At 44.3% G+C, this 16,784-nt stretch overlaps 1 protein-coding gene across 1 annotated transcript in view; it reads left to right on the top strand.

Annotated features, from left to right (window-relative positions):
- Positions 1 to 4,018: 4,018 nt before the first annotated feature.
- The window catches only part of rab26 (RAB26, member RAS oncogene family), a gene marked incomplete at its 3' end in the record, with an annotated part of 44,529 nt that continues 31,763 nt past the window's right edge, over positions 4,019 to 16,784 (top strand). The window contains exon 1 of the mRNA XM_080009078.1: positions 4,019 to 4,129. Within this exon, the coding sequence (XP_079865204.1) occupies positions 4,022 to 4,129 (108 nt within the window). The 5' untranslated portion in view covers positions 4,019 to 4,021. The remainder of the gene's footprint in view (positions 4,130 to 16,784) is intronic.

Genomic DNA, 16,784 nt, shown 5'->3' with positions numbered 1-16,784 from the left:
AAACCCTTGAAGAACAACTTTGGGACATTTTATCTGCTGATCCAGAGTGGGCTGTGTGGACATTCTACGCGCCAACACGATCAACATGTACAATAACTTCAATGCAGTCCCTGTTCCGCGGGTGGGCCTATGGAGAAAACGCGGCGGCATTCGGATCAGAATGAGGACGCAACCTTACCGTCCACCTCTGCCCAGCATCCTTCTCATCAATGTCCAGTCCCTGGAAACCAAGATGGATGACCTCCCGGCCAGGATTACATTCCAAAGGGATACGAAAAACTGTTGCCTCCTCTGCCTGAAGGAGACATGGCTGAACCCGCTCGTGCCGGACCACGCCATGCATCCAGCCGATGCCTTCCGACCAAGTTGTGTTGTGTTCTGCGTGGACTGAACGGAGGAGTCGGGGAAATCCAAGGGTGGAGGCATCTGTCTCATGATCAACAGCAGCTGGTGTAACCCCAACAACATCGAGACTCTCTCCCGCTCCTGTTTGCCGAACCTGGAACAGCTGACCTTCTCATGCCATCCATTCTACCTCCCCCGGGAATTCAGCACGGTCATCATCACAGCCGTTTATATTCCACCGCAAGCACACACCGACACAACACTATCTGCCCTGTATGATGTGTTGTGCGGACTTCAAAACAAACGTCCCGACCCGGCTGTGGTTGTGGCTGGGGACTTTAACAGGACGAACCTTAAAAATGTTCTGCCTAATTTCCATGAACACCTCACGTGTGCCACCAGGGGAGAAAGAACTTTGGACCACTGCTACACACCGTACAAGAACGGATACAAGACCGTCTTGCTCCTTGCTTTTGGGAAACCGGACCATGCCGCCATCCTGTTTACAAGTCTTGCATCATACATGGTACGTTAGTGACAAGGGACCTAAAGTGGTGCTCGGACCAATCAGAGGCCGCGTTTCAGGACGCTCTGTGTGACGTTGACTGGGACATATTCCGATCAATTTCCAGTGATGTCAGCGAGTTTATGGAAGTAACTATGAGCTTCATAGCTATGTTAGGGGACAGCATTGTACCCACAGTGAAAGTCGGATATTTCCAAACCAAAACCGTGGGTTGTTAAATCCATCCGTGGCACTCTGAATGCTCGCACGGCCGCTTACAACGAAGGTCTTGTGTCCGGAAATATGGACAATTACAAAGTGGCGTCATACGAACTGCGGAGGGCCGTGAAGGATGCTAAATGGACATACAGAGACAGTGGAGCTATAGGTGGAGCAAGGGGACACCAGACGCTCGCAGCAGGGGCTGCGGACTATCACTAACTACAAGAGCAGGCCCTCCCCAGCCACGAGTGTGGACGCCTCCCTAGCCAACGAACTGAACTCCTTTTATGCACGGTTTGAGGCTGGCAACAGCACCGCTAGCTCGCTGTCTAATTGGAGTTACACCGCTGGGGATGAGCACGCACTCGCATTGTCCGAGCATGACGCCAGGAGGGCTCTGATGTGTGTGAAGACCAGGAAAGCTGCGGGCCCAGATGACATTACTGCGAGTACTGAAGACATGTGCTAACCAGCGAGCCCTGGTGCTCACTAGGATATTCAATGCCTCCCTTGGCAGGGTCTGTGGTCCCATCCTGCTTCAAGAGGTCCACCATCATCCCTGTGCCAAAGAACGTCTCTCTAGCCTGTTTGAATGACTACCGCCCAGTTGCCCTCACCTTGGTGGTCATGAAGTGCTTCGAGAGGCTGATTAAGGATTACATCAGCACCTCCCTCCCCCGCACCATTGACCTGCTGCAGTTCGCATACCAGCCAAACAGATCCACGGATGACGCAGTCTCCCAGGTACTGCACACTATACTCATGCACCTGGATGGCCAGAAGGGGGGCTATGTGAGGTTGTTGTTCACTGACTACAGTTCAGCTTTCAATACCATAGTCCCCACCAGACTGGCTGTCAAGTTGTGGGAGCTAGGACTGAACCCTCTGCTGTGTGCCTGGATCCTGGACTTCCTAACAGCCAGGCCCCAGGTGGTTAGGGTGGGGAGGCACACGTCCAGCACCCTCACCCTTACCACAGGATCGCCTCGGGGCTGCGTCCTCAGCCCCCTACTATACTCCCTGTACACACATGACTGTGTGGTCAGGTCCAGCTCCAACACCATCATCAAGTTAGCTGACGACACCGTAGTGGTGGGCCTACGGTGGGCCCCGACGACCACCAGAAGGTCTACCGTGCGGAGGTGGCTGAACTGTCACTCTGGGTCCAGGACAACAGCCTCCTCCTGAACGTCGGCAAAACTAGGGAGCTGATTGTGGACTTTAGGAGAGGATTACATTCTACTTTACTGCACATATCTGTACATAAATAAAAGTCTATTCCTCTTATTTCTATGTTGTATTCCTGTTTAGTATGATACCTTTTTACTTGTATTTTATTGTATTTACTAACTGAATTATGTTTTAGGAATCAGTTAGTTCATTTAGTTCAGTTAGTTTAGTTAGTTAGTTAATTCATTATCTATTGTGTCAGTTAGTACCGATTGTGCTTAATCTCTGGGTGCGTTGCAATGACATTTCACTGCATATAAACTGCAAATAAACATAAACATAAACAGAAGAGGAGGGGTGGGGAGAGGAGAGGAGAAGACATGGGAGGAGGGGAGGGGAGGGGTGTGGCGAGGAGGCGAGTGGAGAGGAGAGAAGAGGAGGAGAGGAGAGAAGAGGAGAGGATCTCTCACAATAAAAGAGTGTAGGAGAGGAGAGGAGAGGGGAGCGGAGAGAAGAAGGGAAGTTAGGAGAAAAGAGACAAGAAGAAAAGAGAACAGAACGGAAGAAAAGAGAAAAGAAAAGAAAAGAGAACAGAACAGAGCAGAATAGAATAGCTCACTGATCCCTCCCTCCTCCCTCCCTCCCTCCCTCCCTCCCCCACCATCATCTTCTCATTCATGTTGTGGGGCCCTTGTCTCCTCTATAACCTAATGAACCTAATTCCATCAAACTTTAACCTCATAACAGCTTAGAATTTAAAAAAAGAACAAGATGATGGATCAGTGGTGTGTTCAGCCGCCATTACACTGATATTATTGTGTAACAGGTATATTATTCTATTATAATATGTTTTTTTTTATTATTATATTGTTTACATAAACCTTGATAAATAAACAATGATCAATTTTAAAAAAAAGGTAATATTAAACAAGAAGCAATACAAAAATGGTATTACACAATTACAGCTAAAAGTAAACAATAGACAATAAACAATACCTAGAAATAAACAATAAAATAAACCTAAAAATAAACAAAATAAAAAAATAAAAATAAACAATAAAATAATGAAATATACCTAAAAAATAACCTACAAATACAGATCGATTTGTTGTTCTAGATCTCTAGTCAAACCACTGGGACACGACTGGAAAACCCCAGAGCTTAATTCAGTCCTAATTGATCCAGACCCTCTTAACCCTAACCCTAACCCATTGAATGAGATTAGAATAATGCACATTGATATCAAACCAAACTCAAAACAGACGCTGGCTCTCGACGTCTGTCTGGACTTCTCTCGTCTCACTCAAATTTATCTGCAATCTGTTTTTTGTTTTCCTTTGCTTGTCATTGCGGTTGGTGTTGACATTTACCTTCCATCTTCTATTGACCAGCCGTGTGCCTTGATTATGTGCCTTTATTCTTTATGACCAATAAAGAATAAAGATAGACCTAAAACAAACCAGAACAATACAAAATGAACCTAAAAATAAACAAAAGCAAGAAAACAATCAGATATACATTATACCTTAACATAAACAATATAAAATAACCAATCTGAATAAACTTACAAATGATCAATAAACAAGAAAAAATGGCAATATACAAAAAAAAAAAAAAAAGAACAATAAACTTAAAATAAACCAAAAAAATAAACAAGAAACAACAAGTTGTGCAACATTCCATTTGTTCTCATAAATTTCTGTTGTTATTTATCACATTACTGTTTGGATATGTTTTTCTGAACCCGCCGTATGTCCCTGTGGGATTGCCGTACAGGTGATGCTGGTAGGCGACTCGGGCGTGGGCAAGACCTGCATGCTGGTGCGCTTCAAGGACGGAGCCTTCCTGGCCGGGAGCTTCATCTCCACCGTGGGCATCGACTTCCGGGTGAGTCCCCCCGAGGTCCCGCGCAACGTCCCAACTGTAGATTTGGGATTCAGGTATTTGTCGTGGTCGGAAGCCTCTCTGGAGTTTTTCCGGGGGCGAAGACGTCCATCATCCTCTTTCGTTTTGTCCTGAGGGATACGAGCAAGGGACGCCGCGAGGTCTCACGAGAAGGAGAATGGAATATTGATTTCCCAAATTAGTTTTGACACGCTTTTGTTTCCCAGTTCTCCCTGATGGAGCGCGATGGCTCTTATGGGCCACTTTTCTAGTCTAATGGTGTGTGTGTGTGTGTGTGTGTGTGTGTGTGTGTGTGTGTGTGTGTGTGTGTGTGTGTGCGTGCGTGCGTGCGTGTGTGTGCATGGATAGTCGAGTCGATTTTCACCCACGGCTCACGGCACACGGCTCTGTGGAATACTCAATTCTGATTGGTCAATAGTTTTCAATCTACGTTCAGTTATTCTTGAATAATGACCAATGTCTGTTAATGACGACCGCCTGGTTTCCTGGCTTTTAAAGCTCTTAAACTTGGTATACTAAGTTATAAAATCACTTGAAATAAATATTCAGAGCCAATATATTCATTTATCTAGTTAGTAGCTGTGTAATAAGCGGGATGGAGTGATAACTCATGACCCCGTCGAGGGGTTGTTCTGCGATAACGACCGGCTGGCTGCACATTATCCCTGACTTATTAGCTAACATCAAATTAGACCTACGGCACCCTGGCAGAGCAAAGACTTCAAATGCTTATTTCTTCGGAGCTGACTGGTAATTACTCGCTGATGATCACAAGCCCCTGAGGTTAACCGCCTCATCCGCTCTCTCGCTTTATCGCTTGGACGATACGACGGTTCCACGCCCGTCGCCCAAAACAAGTCGATAGCTCTCTTTTGCAACGGCACAAATTAAGAGTCAGGAGAGCGGGAGGGTCCTCTGGGCGCCAGCACGTTGTTTACATTGTTTACGTCATTCAATCAATCAGTCTATTGCCGAAATGCCCGTCAGGTACCACAGGGATGCAGGGTGTGTGCAGTGACCGGAGGATCGGCCGAAGGGCGGAACGTTGTTTTATAGAAGATGTTTTGGCCGATGACGGACCAGCTGTGATTTTCTGCCTCAATTACAAGATCATTAGTGCACCCGGGTTGTGATGAATACCTCAGTCATAACCCCCGTTGTTAATGTCCACACTTTGTGTCCCTAGTAAAAGATGCTTTATCAATTGGCAGTTACTGGCTAATTCTCTTCTTTTTTTTTCACTGCCTAATGACCTCCATAATTGGCTCCGGTCTCTGGAAACTTTTCCCTTTCTGCTACCTCAGCAGCCTTTCCCCGGTTTGAGGTCTTTTCGGGGGAGGTCTTACCATGGGCTGTATTCATGGCTCCGATTCAGACCCCCCACGTTGTGACTTGATGTGTTGGAAACCATCTCCGGGCTCCTGAGATCTATCAATCGAAGAGCCTGAGGTTTTCCCTGTTTGGGAAAGCTGTAGTGCCGCAGGGCTCGGGTCCGCAGGTTTACCCCATCCGTCTCAAATTGCGACGGACGTACAGGGACATCCAAGGGGGTTTGAGTCTCTGGGCGGAGCAAGCTGAAGATGAGCGCGACGAGAACGAGAAGTTAAAACATTTTGGAGTTAGAGTTATGCATCTCTAGTCGCATTTCTGCAGGTGAAGCGAGCTTCAAAGGTCATGGGGCCCTGAACAAGGCCAGATTAATGGATGGAAGAGTCGAGCCCGACAGGCGGATGCAGGGAATGTGGAGGGAGTGTCGCAATGGGCAGTTCATGTAGAGCTGGTGAGTTTGGCTGCTTTAAATGAGCCGCCCCTTTATAAAGGCATAGCGTGACGTCATCGGGTCTTCAGCCAGAACTTGCTCCACAGGATACGCTTCATTTATAGGGTGTAGGTGGCACCGGCATGGCTGACGTCTCCCCAGAATCCCGAGCCACAGTGACTGTAGCCATTGTCAGAGGAAGTCATGGTCATGACCAGTCCTTGCGTGAATTCTCGGTATGTATAATCAATCACAATGATCATGTCTCCTGCTTTCTCGGGTGTAAAATGAACTGCAGGTTATTTCATGGAAAGTACCTTATTATATATTGTAATATAGTTCAGCGTCGAGTGCATGAGTGATACCTAAGTTACTCCAATCAAGCATTTCCAGTGTTGAGACACGACATTCTTATTCGATTCTCCCCAAAACGAAAAAATGCCGGACGGACAAAACGCCAACTGGGCGTCCAGGCAGGGTGAGCCTGTTTAATGAGTAACACGCCTGTTTCTAGGAGCACAAAGCATCTGAAACGAGGCACGAAGGTAAATACTCAGGGCCCCGTAAATCTGGACTTGAGTGTGGTGTGAAGGGGTGACCTCGCGACACGGTGGAAAAAAAAACGATTAGGCTTGGAAGCAGCGGCATCGAGATCGGAATCAGGCCGAGCGGAAGCAGAGCGCGCTGCCGGAACGAGTGGAAAAACTAGGGATCCGTGTCTAACCGGGCTCTGCTGTTTACACGGGCGTTTCGGGAAGGCTTGCCGTGCTTGTGTAACTGATACCGGAGCGCCTCCTCTACGCTGTCGCCGGGAGGAACGGATGGAGAAAAAATAGGAAACGGCGTTGGGTGTTTGTTGGAAAGAGCTCCACGGGTGTGTGTTCGTCTGCTTTTGAGCGATCTCCGCCAAATCCAAAGCCATGAATTCTGAAGTATCTGACATGCAACCGCTGTCGTGGCCAATCTCGCGTAATTTGATAGAAATCTCATTTCCCCTTCTAAGTCTGTTATGGAGGCAGACAAGTAGTATGTGATTAGTATGTGATGACAGGAGCCACTCAAGAGGGTGGATAAAGTGATGTGGGGGCTACTCCGAGCCTGCTCTCTATGGCTGTTGCCGCAGCAACGGCCTTTACATTTTAACCCCCCGCCATTGGGAAAAAAAAAAGAAGCGTTCACCTTTGCAAGGTTAGCGACTGCTTTAGAAAATCCACCTACGGCTCTCTAAAGCATCTTTCGCTTTTCCAGTTGGACCGTGGGTTCACTTCATCTTTACCTTTCTGTTGTTTTTCGGTTTATCTATTTGGTTTTCCTTTGAACCACATCGAGAAACAATCTTGTACTACTACTGAACAGTCTCACTACAGGTCTCTAGTATTACACTTAAAGGATAGGTTTGCTATTTGCTAATTAAAATGTAGGTTTCCATAATTTCTAACTGTTCACAGCACGACCTCGGTGAAGGCTTCATTATTGAGAAACTTACCACTCTGCCGTAGCTTTTCACTGTGCCTCAATGTCTGAAAACAGGGCCTAAAAAAAAACCGTTGAGATAGCAGGCTCCATTGTCAGACGGTTTAGCTCTTTTGGCTACATCCATGCCAATGTAAGAGACTAGAAACAGGAAGCCGGGCCACTTCCTAACGGAAACCTACTGTAACGTTAATCGAAGAAGTATTCCTAAATAAAAAATTTTATCACTGTTAATTAAAACATGTAAAATATACACTTAGTTACATGGGACTATAATGCAGGGATTACATTTTTGAAAAAAAAAAAGAAACGCTCTCAATGTTTGCACCTTCAAACTGCATAGAATCACTGGGAGGAGTTGCAGCAGAGTGGTAAGTTTCTCCATAGTAAAGACTTCAGGGAGGTTGTTATAAATGTTGGGAACCAACATTTTCATAAGGCTTAGGTTGAAAAATAGTGACTACCGATCATTTAAGTCTGAGATTCTTTGGAAACTGGATGGTAGGAAGTGAAAATGGGGCATGTTCCACAAATAGATTTGGTTGGAAAAATGGAGTGTGAGAGTGAGAGAGAGAGAGGGAGGGAGAGAGAGAAGAAGAAGAAAGGGACACGATAACAAATTAATGAATTGGCCGAGAACATCAACACTTACAAGGAATTTGACTCGGCGGATCAGCGCATTAGTGAGTATTTGAATGATAATCCAACGAGACAGAACGGGAGAGAAGGAATAAGAGAGGCTAAAAAGATGGAGAGAAAGGTGAATATATCAGCTATCAACATATTCATAAGCTTCCCCTCTTCCCTGGGACCCAATTTACATCTCACCATAAGCCCTGCCCTCGTCTTCCTCCTCGCTCTCTCTCTCTCTCCACAATTAACTTACATTAAAAAGGCGAGGGAGCTGCTGCTCTTGGGGGTCAAATACATTAAATTATAAATAAATACATACAGACATAAACCAAATACCAGTATACAGTATATATGACGATGTGAGGGGTGTTTGTATTGATGATGTGTTACCATCCCACTTTTTCATGGAGATATTATCATTTTGTTTTTGTATATGTTGTTTCATTGCTCGAGCATATATTTTAAATATGCAGGTATTTGAGCTCACATGGATGCCAGAAAACGAACTAAACTAACTAACCAAAAGGGAGCTGGAGGTAGTTATTTGTGTTTGTGTGTGTGTGTGTGTGTATGTGTGTGTGTGTGTGTGCGTGCGTGCGTGCGTGCGTGCGTGCGTGTGTGTGTGCATCACTGACACTTTATTTCCTGGAGACTTGATCACCATCCTTGACCTAACTGAGCACCCACCCTTGCCGGCCTTAATTTATAATACATAATATATAATATATAATATATAACACTGCAACCGGGCCCACATATCAACACACTGTCAGCCATATTTAGAGTATATAATGTATGTAATAATATATATAAATTATTTCGCATTAATATCTTAACATGCCCCCAGGTTACAGTTCTAAACCTTCTTTTACTACCGCACATGTTTTCCTGATGGTAACTCGCTGTATAATTCAAAAGGAACAGGAAAACACTAAGGAATTGTAATTTCTATTTTCATTATATCTCTGGGCAGTCTGTGTCCCTGGCCGGTTTAGAGTCTTGGGATAAGACCTTGTGTGTTTAACTGTCCTGTCGCGTCTGTCTCCAGCGTTGGACGGGATCTAAACTGAGTGATTCTGCCGTCGAGCTGTGGATAAACCAGTATTAAGGACCTGTCTCAATCTGTGATCTGCAATCTAACAGCAGCCATGGCCGGTGGTAGGCTCTGGGATTCAATGTATTTCAAGGGGGTGACTGGACCAATGACTGCAATATTGATTATTGGTGATACATTGAGATATCTTTAGCCCTCTTAAGCCCCTTTCCCACCTGGAATCCGTAACATTGCTGGGTAAAAAATATCCGGCAAAGGCAGTAGGTAGTCCTTCACACATTGGTCTCTTTTCCGGAGAAGTTTTGTCTGGAGTCTGTTCCCACATTAAATGTCTGTTACTGATACAGGACGTACTGGGTTGGGATTAGTACTTTATGTCCAATGTAGATGCGATCATTTGGACAATCTGTCAGCCACGTACGTACAATCTGAATCAGTTTCGTTTTTTCCTGGCTCTCAGAGACCAACGCTTCACTTCCCATCTCGCTGCCCCTTCCACAGACTTGGTTCCCTCCGCTGACGGAGCGGGGACAGAGCCCTGTCCGTGGACGCAATAACCCTAACCCAATGTTATTAAATCAATGTGATCATTTTCAACCTGTCATACACTCTCTGCCTCCGGGGAATGAACATTCTCCACCCGTTCTACCTCTCGCTGTCCACTCGTTCCCTCTCCCGCTCTGCGCTCTGGTGCAGCCGGCGGGCAAGCGAGGCGCTTGTGCCCGATGTCTTATATATATATATATATATATATATATATATATATATATATATATATATATATATTTCTAACAAGAAAAAGAATACATTTTAAGAATAAAAAGACCTGTCTTCGTAGAGACTGGACGTGTTTTGGTTTCTCGTCTTTGCGGCCGAGTTCGGATCGGAGTTACCATTTTCCCAATGTCTTTTTGTCTTAGCAAAAACAAATAATTGAAATATTGGTAAGAAATAAATATTCGTAATAATCCACTATTTGTACTTTGCCAGTATTCAGATACTGCTCCGCCCCTTTTTTACGTGCATGTCCCGGCAATGTTACTGCTTCCACTCCCACACACTTCCATCCACTGCAGTAACGGAATTCTCTCGTAAAAGATACTAGCTGGGGACATTTACGGAAGGACTTTTACGGAAAACTGACACCGGCTCCTTTTATCACATTACGCCCATATGGAACATTGCCAGTGAATTTACGGCTTTCATTCCATGTGGGAAAGTGGCTTAGGGTTGTTAAAATGCTAAATGAGAGGAGAAATGTGAGAGGTTAGACATTAGACATTACAGAGGAATGGATTACAGACAAGGGTACATTCAATTGAGCTGACATTATAGAACTTCCATAAAATTATATTATTTTGTCTTCGATAAGGTCACCTACTGTATGTGGTCATAGGCTACCTATGAGCCATTTCATATCCATATAAATCAACCATTTAATGTTAGAATTTCCTTAGATGTGTGTATGATTAAGCTTGAGATTGAAAGGTTTTAACTACAAATCTTCAGATAAGGCTGATTTTAAATATTCGGAATAATAATAACAATAACAATTATTATTATAATCGTATGAAAATTATAATCCCCGGGAAGACTTTGGGGTGATAGCGCTACTGTGCTGACATGTGTAAAATGGAAATGGAAGAGTCGTTTGGCAGATAGAGCTCTGAGGGACAGGTGCTGATATATGGAACTGTTTTGGGGAAATGTGCTTTCAAATATTCAATATTCATATGTCTGATTGCCTCTGCTTTCTTCCGTCAGTGAATTTATCTCCATTTTAGAAGTTCTCTCTGTCTCCATTAAAGTGTCCGTATACTCAAGATCAATCAGGACATTTCAAGCAAAAGAACGTATTTAGGACAAATATATCACCCGCTTGCTTGTGTCGCAGTTGACCTGGAGGAGTGCGCCTTGCGTGGGTGCCGCCGCCATCGACGTTGGTCTGTGTGTGTGAATGGGTGAATGTGAGGCATGTACTGTAAAGAGCTTTGAGTGGAAGCGCAAGACTGAGAAAAGCGCCATATAAATGCAGTCCATTTACCAGAATAAGATGATTCCTGTGAGACCTCGCTCCCTGCGCATTCAACCAACTAAATGAGTGAACAGTCAGAGAATATAACGAACCTTTTTTTACTGAGTCACTCGTCAAGAACAGAGTCTCAAAAAGGAGCCGAACATGTCATCACATGTTTTCTGGCGGTCACTCTTTCGTCATTTGTTGCCTCAAACCGTCGGTCAAAAAAGTAATTCAATCTGAGTCGGATAAGTTCAGCACGTTGGCTTTAACGGCAGTTCCAAAAATTCTCATATAAATCACCTCCAAGACATCGGTGGGCTAAGATAAGGATCTGTCCAATCCATCCTTCCCGCAAACCTGGCAAGATAACGGCCGCGTGCTTTTGATTGTTCTTGTTCTCAACAGGGGCGTGAAAAGTTGGGTTTCATAACTCCTAACGCCCTTACTTGGAGCGAGAAGGACAAAGTCGAATTAAATGAAATATTCCAGGGAGCGTTTCTCTACATTCAATGGTTCACCGGCATTGAATGCTGCTCAAGGCTGTGAAGAACGTACGCCGAAGAACCGCACCTTTGTCGCGAGCACTGGAAACATTGATTGTCTCCGTGACCTTTGACTGCCTAACAGAGCTCCATTGTGAGTTCCCAGAAGCGAAAATCACGTTCGTATTCTGAATCCAGGTTTTTTATTATTCGCCATAATGCGGTGACCATCCAAGGTAGACTGACCACGAGCTATGAGATTGCGGAACAATGGTAGTGCTCCTGTAGAAGCCAAAAGTCCGTGTGATATAAACCTTGTTTTCAGAAAAATATGTTTTATTTGTGATGTCATGGAGAAGTACGACACTACCCACAACCCTACGTTTTACGTTGTTTTACTACAGTTTTCTGTCACCGTTGACGCGTGAGTTACTGTAACCAAGGAACTCTAGGATCATTGAGGCTACATTAATCACAGAGCAATCATGATTTCAAAACTATTATTAACAATATAAACACTATAATGACAAAGGTTCAACTATAATTAATTATAAAATAATTATGTTCACAGTCTGTACCTTTGCCCCTTTTTTTTCCGTTTTCGAATTTTTCTTTGCTCCAAATCAAATGGTTTACGGTCACAATTCATCTTGTAGTTGGTTGGCTTGGTTCCAGGTTTAAAATGCTTTATATATAGATTTTCTGTCGATGGAGTGAATGAATGGGAAATTCTAAACTTCTAAAAGTGGGCGATCACTGTCGAGCTCTATGACTGGCCAATCAATAAAGCCCAAGACTGGTGATTTGTCTTCAAGGTTTGGTATTTGTTCCCTGGCCAAGGGCTGACCAAACTGTATAATTACGAGCTTTCAATGGATGATGGACTGTTTCACAGTAGTGGTGGGCATTCCAATTTCTTTCAGGGACAGAAATTTTTTGACTCAGTTCACGAAAAACATTCGTTCACTGATTCACTGAGTCAGTGAGTCCTCCCCTCGCATGCCGGCTGTGTCCTGAGTCCCCGACAGATATCTGTAAAACACTACAATGAGAGTGAGTGAGGGAGTGTTCCCATTATGCACAGTGTTTTGTTTCATTCCAAAACGAAACGGTGCGGCGCAGCAGAGTGCAGATCACGGCCGCCTGCGATGGTGCGCATCGGGCCGCCCGTGATATGCAATCCGAAGTGCGCACAGTTCCCCATGAATATGCATATCTTGCTATCTAGACAAGCCGCTACCTCGATGCCCATTCATGCTTAAAAAAAACGTGCCTGATAAAAAGGGCACCATGAGGCAAAGGGGCAGGTGCTCGGGCACCCTCTGCCCCCTCCTCTGCACATGCCTGTCCTCATTGTTATTACTCACCGTGTCGCCTGTGGAAATGGAGCTGCACTCTCAGTGACGGTGACAGGTGACTGTTTGGCGTCGCGTCGGGCAACAATTACGGAGTGGCGTAATTTGTCTCCTGATTCTTTTTATACATATTTATTCCTGCACGTACGTCGGCAGTGTAGCAACAACCTGGTGGATTTGTGCTCGGATGAACGCACGTCAGCAGAGCTTAGAGCAGCGCGCTAAATACATGCACAATACAATCTTTATATTATTTTGTATTAAAACAGTATTTTGGAACTTAACAAATCTCTACTTGATTTACTCGACAATGCAGCAGCCAACTTTCTATCTGGACCGGAATGGATGACGCGGTGATGACTTTCTGTGATACTTTATTGTTTTCTGGGTCTTACTGTAGTTTTCCGACGCGTTCCGAGTCCATTAAATGCATCATGGACTCCTACAGTTGGCATCCCTGTTGATTGTATTCTTGATGTTCCTGTGTCATTGTCTCTACAGGTGTATCAACAGTTTTCGGGGCAGTTTTCAGTCTTGATATGTGTTGCATTGGGTTATCAAATCGAGATGTCTTTGTTAAACTACAGCATGAGATGACACTGTTTCATTTGATTTTGATTAACGCTGCGACTCAGTGTTACGCACTCACACAAACAAAATATCACTTTTTTTCTTGGAGAAGAAATCCTCGTAATTGTTCCTAAGAAGGCATGTACAGGGGGGTGGCTGAGGGTACCCCAGCACCTGCCCCTTGAGGTCCATGGTGCCCTTTTTATCAGGCACCCTTTGAGTGAATAGGCAACGAGCTTTCATTGGAGACAGTCAATCGGGTAAGATATTATATTATAAGCCCAAATCATGTCCATGGTAGCCATTTTTTTTTTACACATGAAAGGACGGATTTTGGCAAGATATGCATATTCATGAGGAACACGTCCTCGGCGAACCCGTGATCGGGCCGCCTACGATGGCGCGGATCAGGGTGCCCACGCCCCATACCTCCTAATAAAACAAATTAAAACAGTATGCTCTTTTTTCTTATTGAACGAAATTTTAAAAAAGACTGCGCGTAATGGGGACACTTTCTCTGTTACCGTTCACACTTTTCCGAGTGGGAGTACGGATTTTCCAGAGTTCTGACTTGAATGGAACACAGCCTTAGCTCTCCTTGGACTGCTCAACTGGCGACAGTGGCGCAGGAGGTAGAGCGGGTCGTTCAGTAATCAGTTCCTGGTTCGATCCCCCGATCCCCCTGGCAACACGTCGAAGTGTCCTTGAGAAAGACACTGAACCCTAAAGTGCTCTGGATGAGCTGGTGTGCACCTTGCATGGTTGTCGTTGCCATCGATGTCTGACAGCGTGTATTGTAAAGCGCTTTGAGTAGTCGCAAGACTGAAGAAGCGCTCTATGAGATGCAAACCATTTAACTGTGCTTCTGCTCACTCTTCACATCTTTTAAATGCACACAAAATAATATTGATGATGATAATTATAATAATAATATTGATGATGATCATAATAATAATAATAATATTGATGATAATGATGATAATAATAATAATAACTATTATTATTATAATATCCTGGATTCTTCAGAAGGTATTAAGACGCAGGAACTCTGTTTACTGAGTAAATGGTTCTTTGATCAGAACAGAAAAAAGTTGCTACTTGAGTGTTGCAAGCCTCCATCAGAGCCATTCAGCAGAAGGAACACCTCGTTCCTCCCCCAGATTTCGTCATTTGGTTTTAGCCTTTTGCTTCATTTGTCCAAGGGCAATCATTTTGGGTGTAATAAAATATGTCTTGATTCCATTTCTCCCATCTACAAACATGTCTTGTCGCGCAAAAACAGATGCCGCGCGTCCGTGCTTCTTTCTGTTTCAAAAGACAAACAACAAGAGCGAGAAAATACAACGTGTGGGAGGACGAGGAGAAGCCTGTCATCGAACAAAAAACAACAACACACAATGATGACTGTGGACCGGTTTAAACTTCCTCTCCTTTTCTGATTCTGCATCCTCAACTGTCCACCTCTAGATTTGACAAAAGCTTTGTTCGGTTCCTCAGAATTCGGAATGTTCCGTCGTCTGTTCTCGCATTCTGACTGTCGGGGTGATAGAATTCTGACTCAGTAGTCATGTGCCAGTCGCGGCGAAGTTGTTGTTTATTTTTTTTCATCTCAAAAAATCGTGAAACCATCTGAAACAGAGAAAGCAAAATGTTCACACAAAGACAAACACATCATGAGACAGTGAAGAACCAAAAGAGGGGGAGGCTGGATGTATCCTGTGTCAGGATAGATAGATAGATAGATAGATAGATAGATAGATAGATAGATAGATAGATAGATAGATAGATAGATAGATAGATAGATAGATAGATAGATAGATAGATAGATAGATAGATAGATAGATAGATAGATAGATAGAGATAGAGAGAGAGATAAAGAGAGAGAGAGAGAGATAGAGAGATAGAGAGAGAGATAGAGAGATAGATAGATAGATAGATAGAGAGATAGATAGAGAGATAGATGCACACATCTGAAAGACTGAGTGAAGGCCGCACGCTGCATTCCATGGAGCTCGGAAGCCGGTAATTCCGAGCAGGTATTCCAGTGAGTGAGTGAGTAAGTGAGTGAGTGAGTGAATCAGTCTGTGGAGGTGTGTGTAATTAATGAGGCCGCCACCCGCAGCCATAATGTCAGAGGGAGGACCCCCAGGGGCCACATTAATATTTAATCGGGGGAAGAAACAAGTGGTGTGGAAGATAAAGCATGGCAGAATGGAGGGCACAGCCTGAGGAAATGAAGGAGAGAGAGATAAAAGGAGGTATGGGATACTAAAGATACATTTCTAATCGAAATGTTTCTTTAGAAAGAAAGAGAAGTTGGGATCGTCAGGTCGCCAGACCCGAACAGACCAGTACGTTTTCGTTCATTTTCCAATTGAAAAAATAAAGTGAGATAAGGTTGAAATCTTAAGCTGAAAATGTGAGAAATGTTCATTTGTTATGTCCTAATTAGCTCCTTCGTTTATTGACTTTAAGAAAGTTTGAGATCGATTCAACTGCAAATCTATAAAAATATTTAAATGTAAAAATCACTTAGAAGATATTTGTGACTATTTTATAACAGTAATTCTTCACCTTTTTCCACATCAAGGACCCTCAGCTTGATATGCATCAGGCCACTAATCCAAACTATTAACCATTTTGCTGGGGACCCCCTGGAGCCTCTTGAAGGACCGCCTGGGGGGACCCCATACCCCATGTTGGGAACCCCCCCCAGAATATCCTGCACAATATGTGTATTCTTGCTCGCGCCTCTTGGACGATAGATGATTCAACAAAGCGCTGGTGAAGTCTAGCTGACAGACTTCAGCCCAGCCTGCTCCGCTGGGTGATTCAGATGCACCAGATTGTCCAACACCGCACAACATGGCCGCCGCAGGTCACTGACTGTCCTGGTTTACGCTTTTGCATCACGTCCCTTATAATGGAACGAGGAGGTTGTAGAAGGTGTAGAAGTACATCCAACATACAGAAGTGCTGTAATCAGTGTGTGTGTGAGCGTGTGTCATAAAGTGGTCCATAACAGTAGGATTTCTATTAGCAGGTCCAAATGTAACCGATATTTAAAGTGGTAATCCATCACTTCGTCTGTGCCAGAATTCCAGTCAAAGCTGCTATGTCTGTTGGTTTTTCACGTTGTTTTCTCCAAAGTTTGCCTGCTTCCGATCCACTGATTTGTTATTATTCTCGTTCGGTCACTTGTTGTGCCGGGGATATTTTTTGAGTTCTTTGGTTATGAATGTTCATCCACATCGACAGTTTACTAACTACAACCAGCTGCGCCGCTTCATC

Source organism: Zeus faber, assembly GCF_960531495.2.
Source record: "Zeus faber genome assembly, chromosome: 11".
In the NCBI taxonomy this organism is placed as follows: Eukaryota; Metazoa; Chordata; class Actinopteri; order Zeiformes; family Zeidae; genus Zeus; species Zeus faber.
Note: the sequence above shows the minus strand (reverse complement) of the source record. Positions and strands in the feature narration are given on the sequence as shown.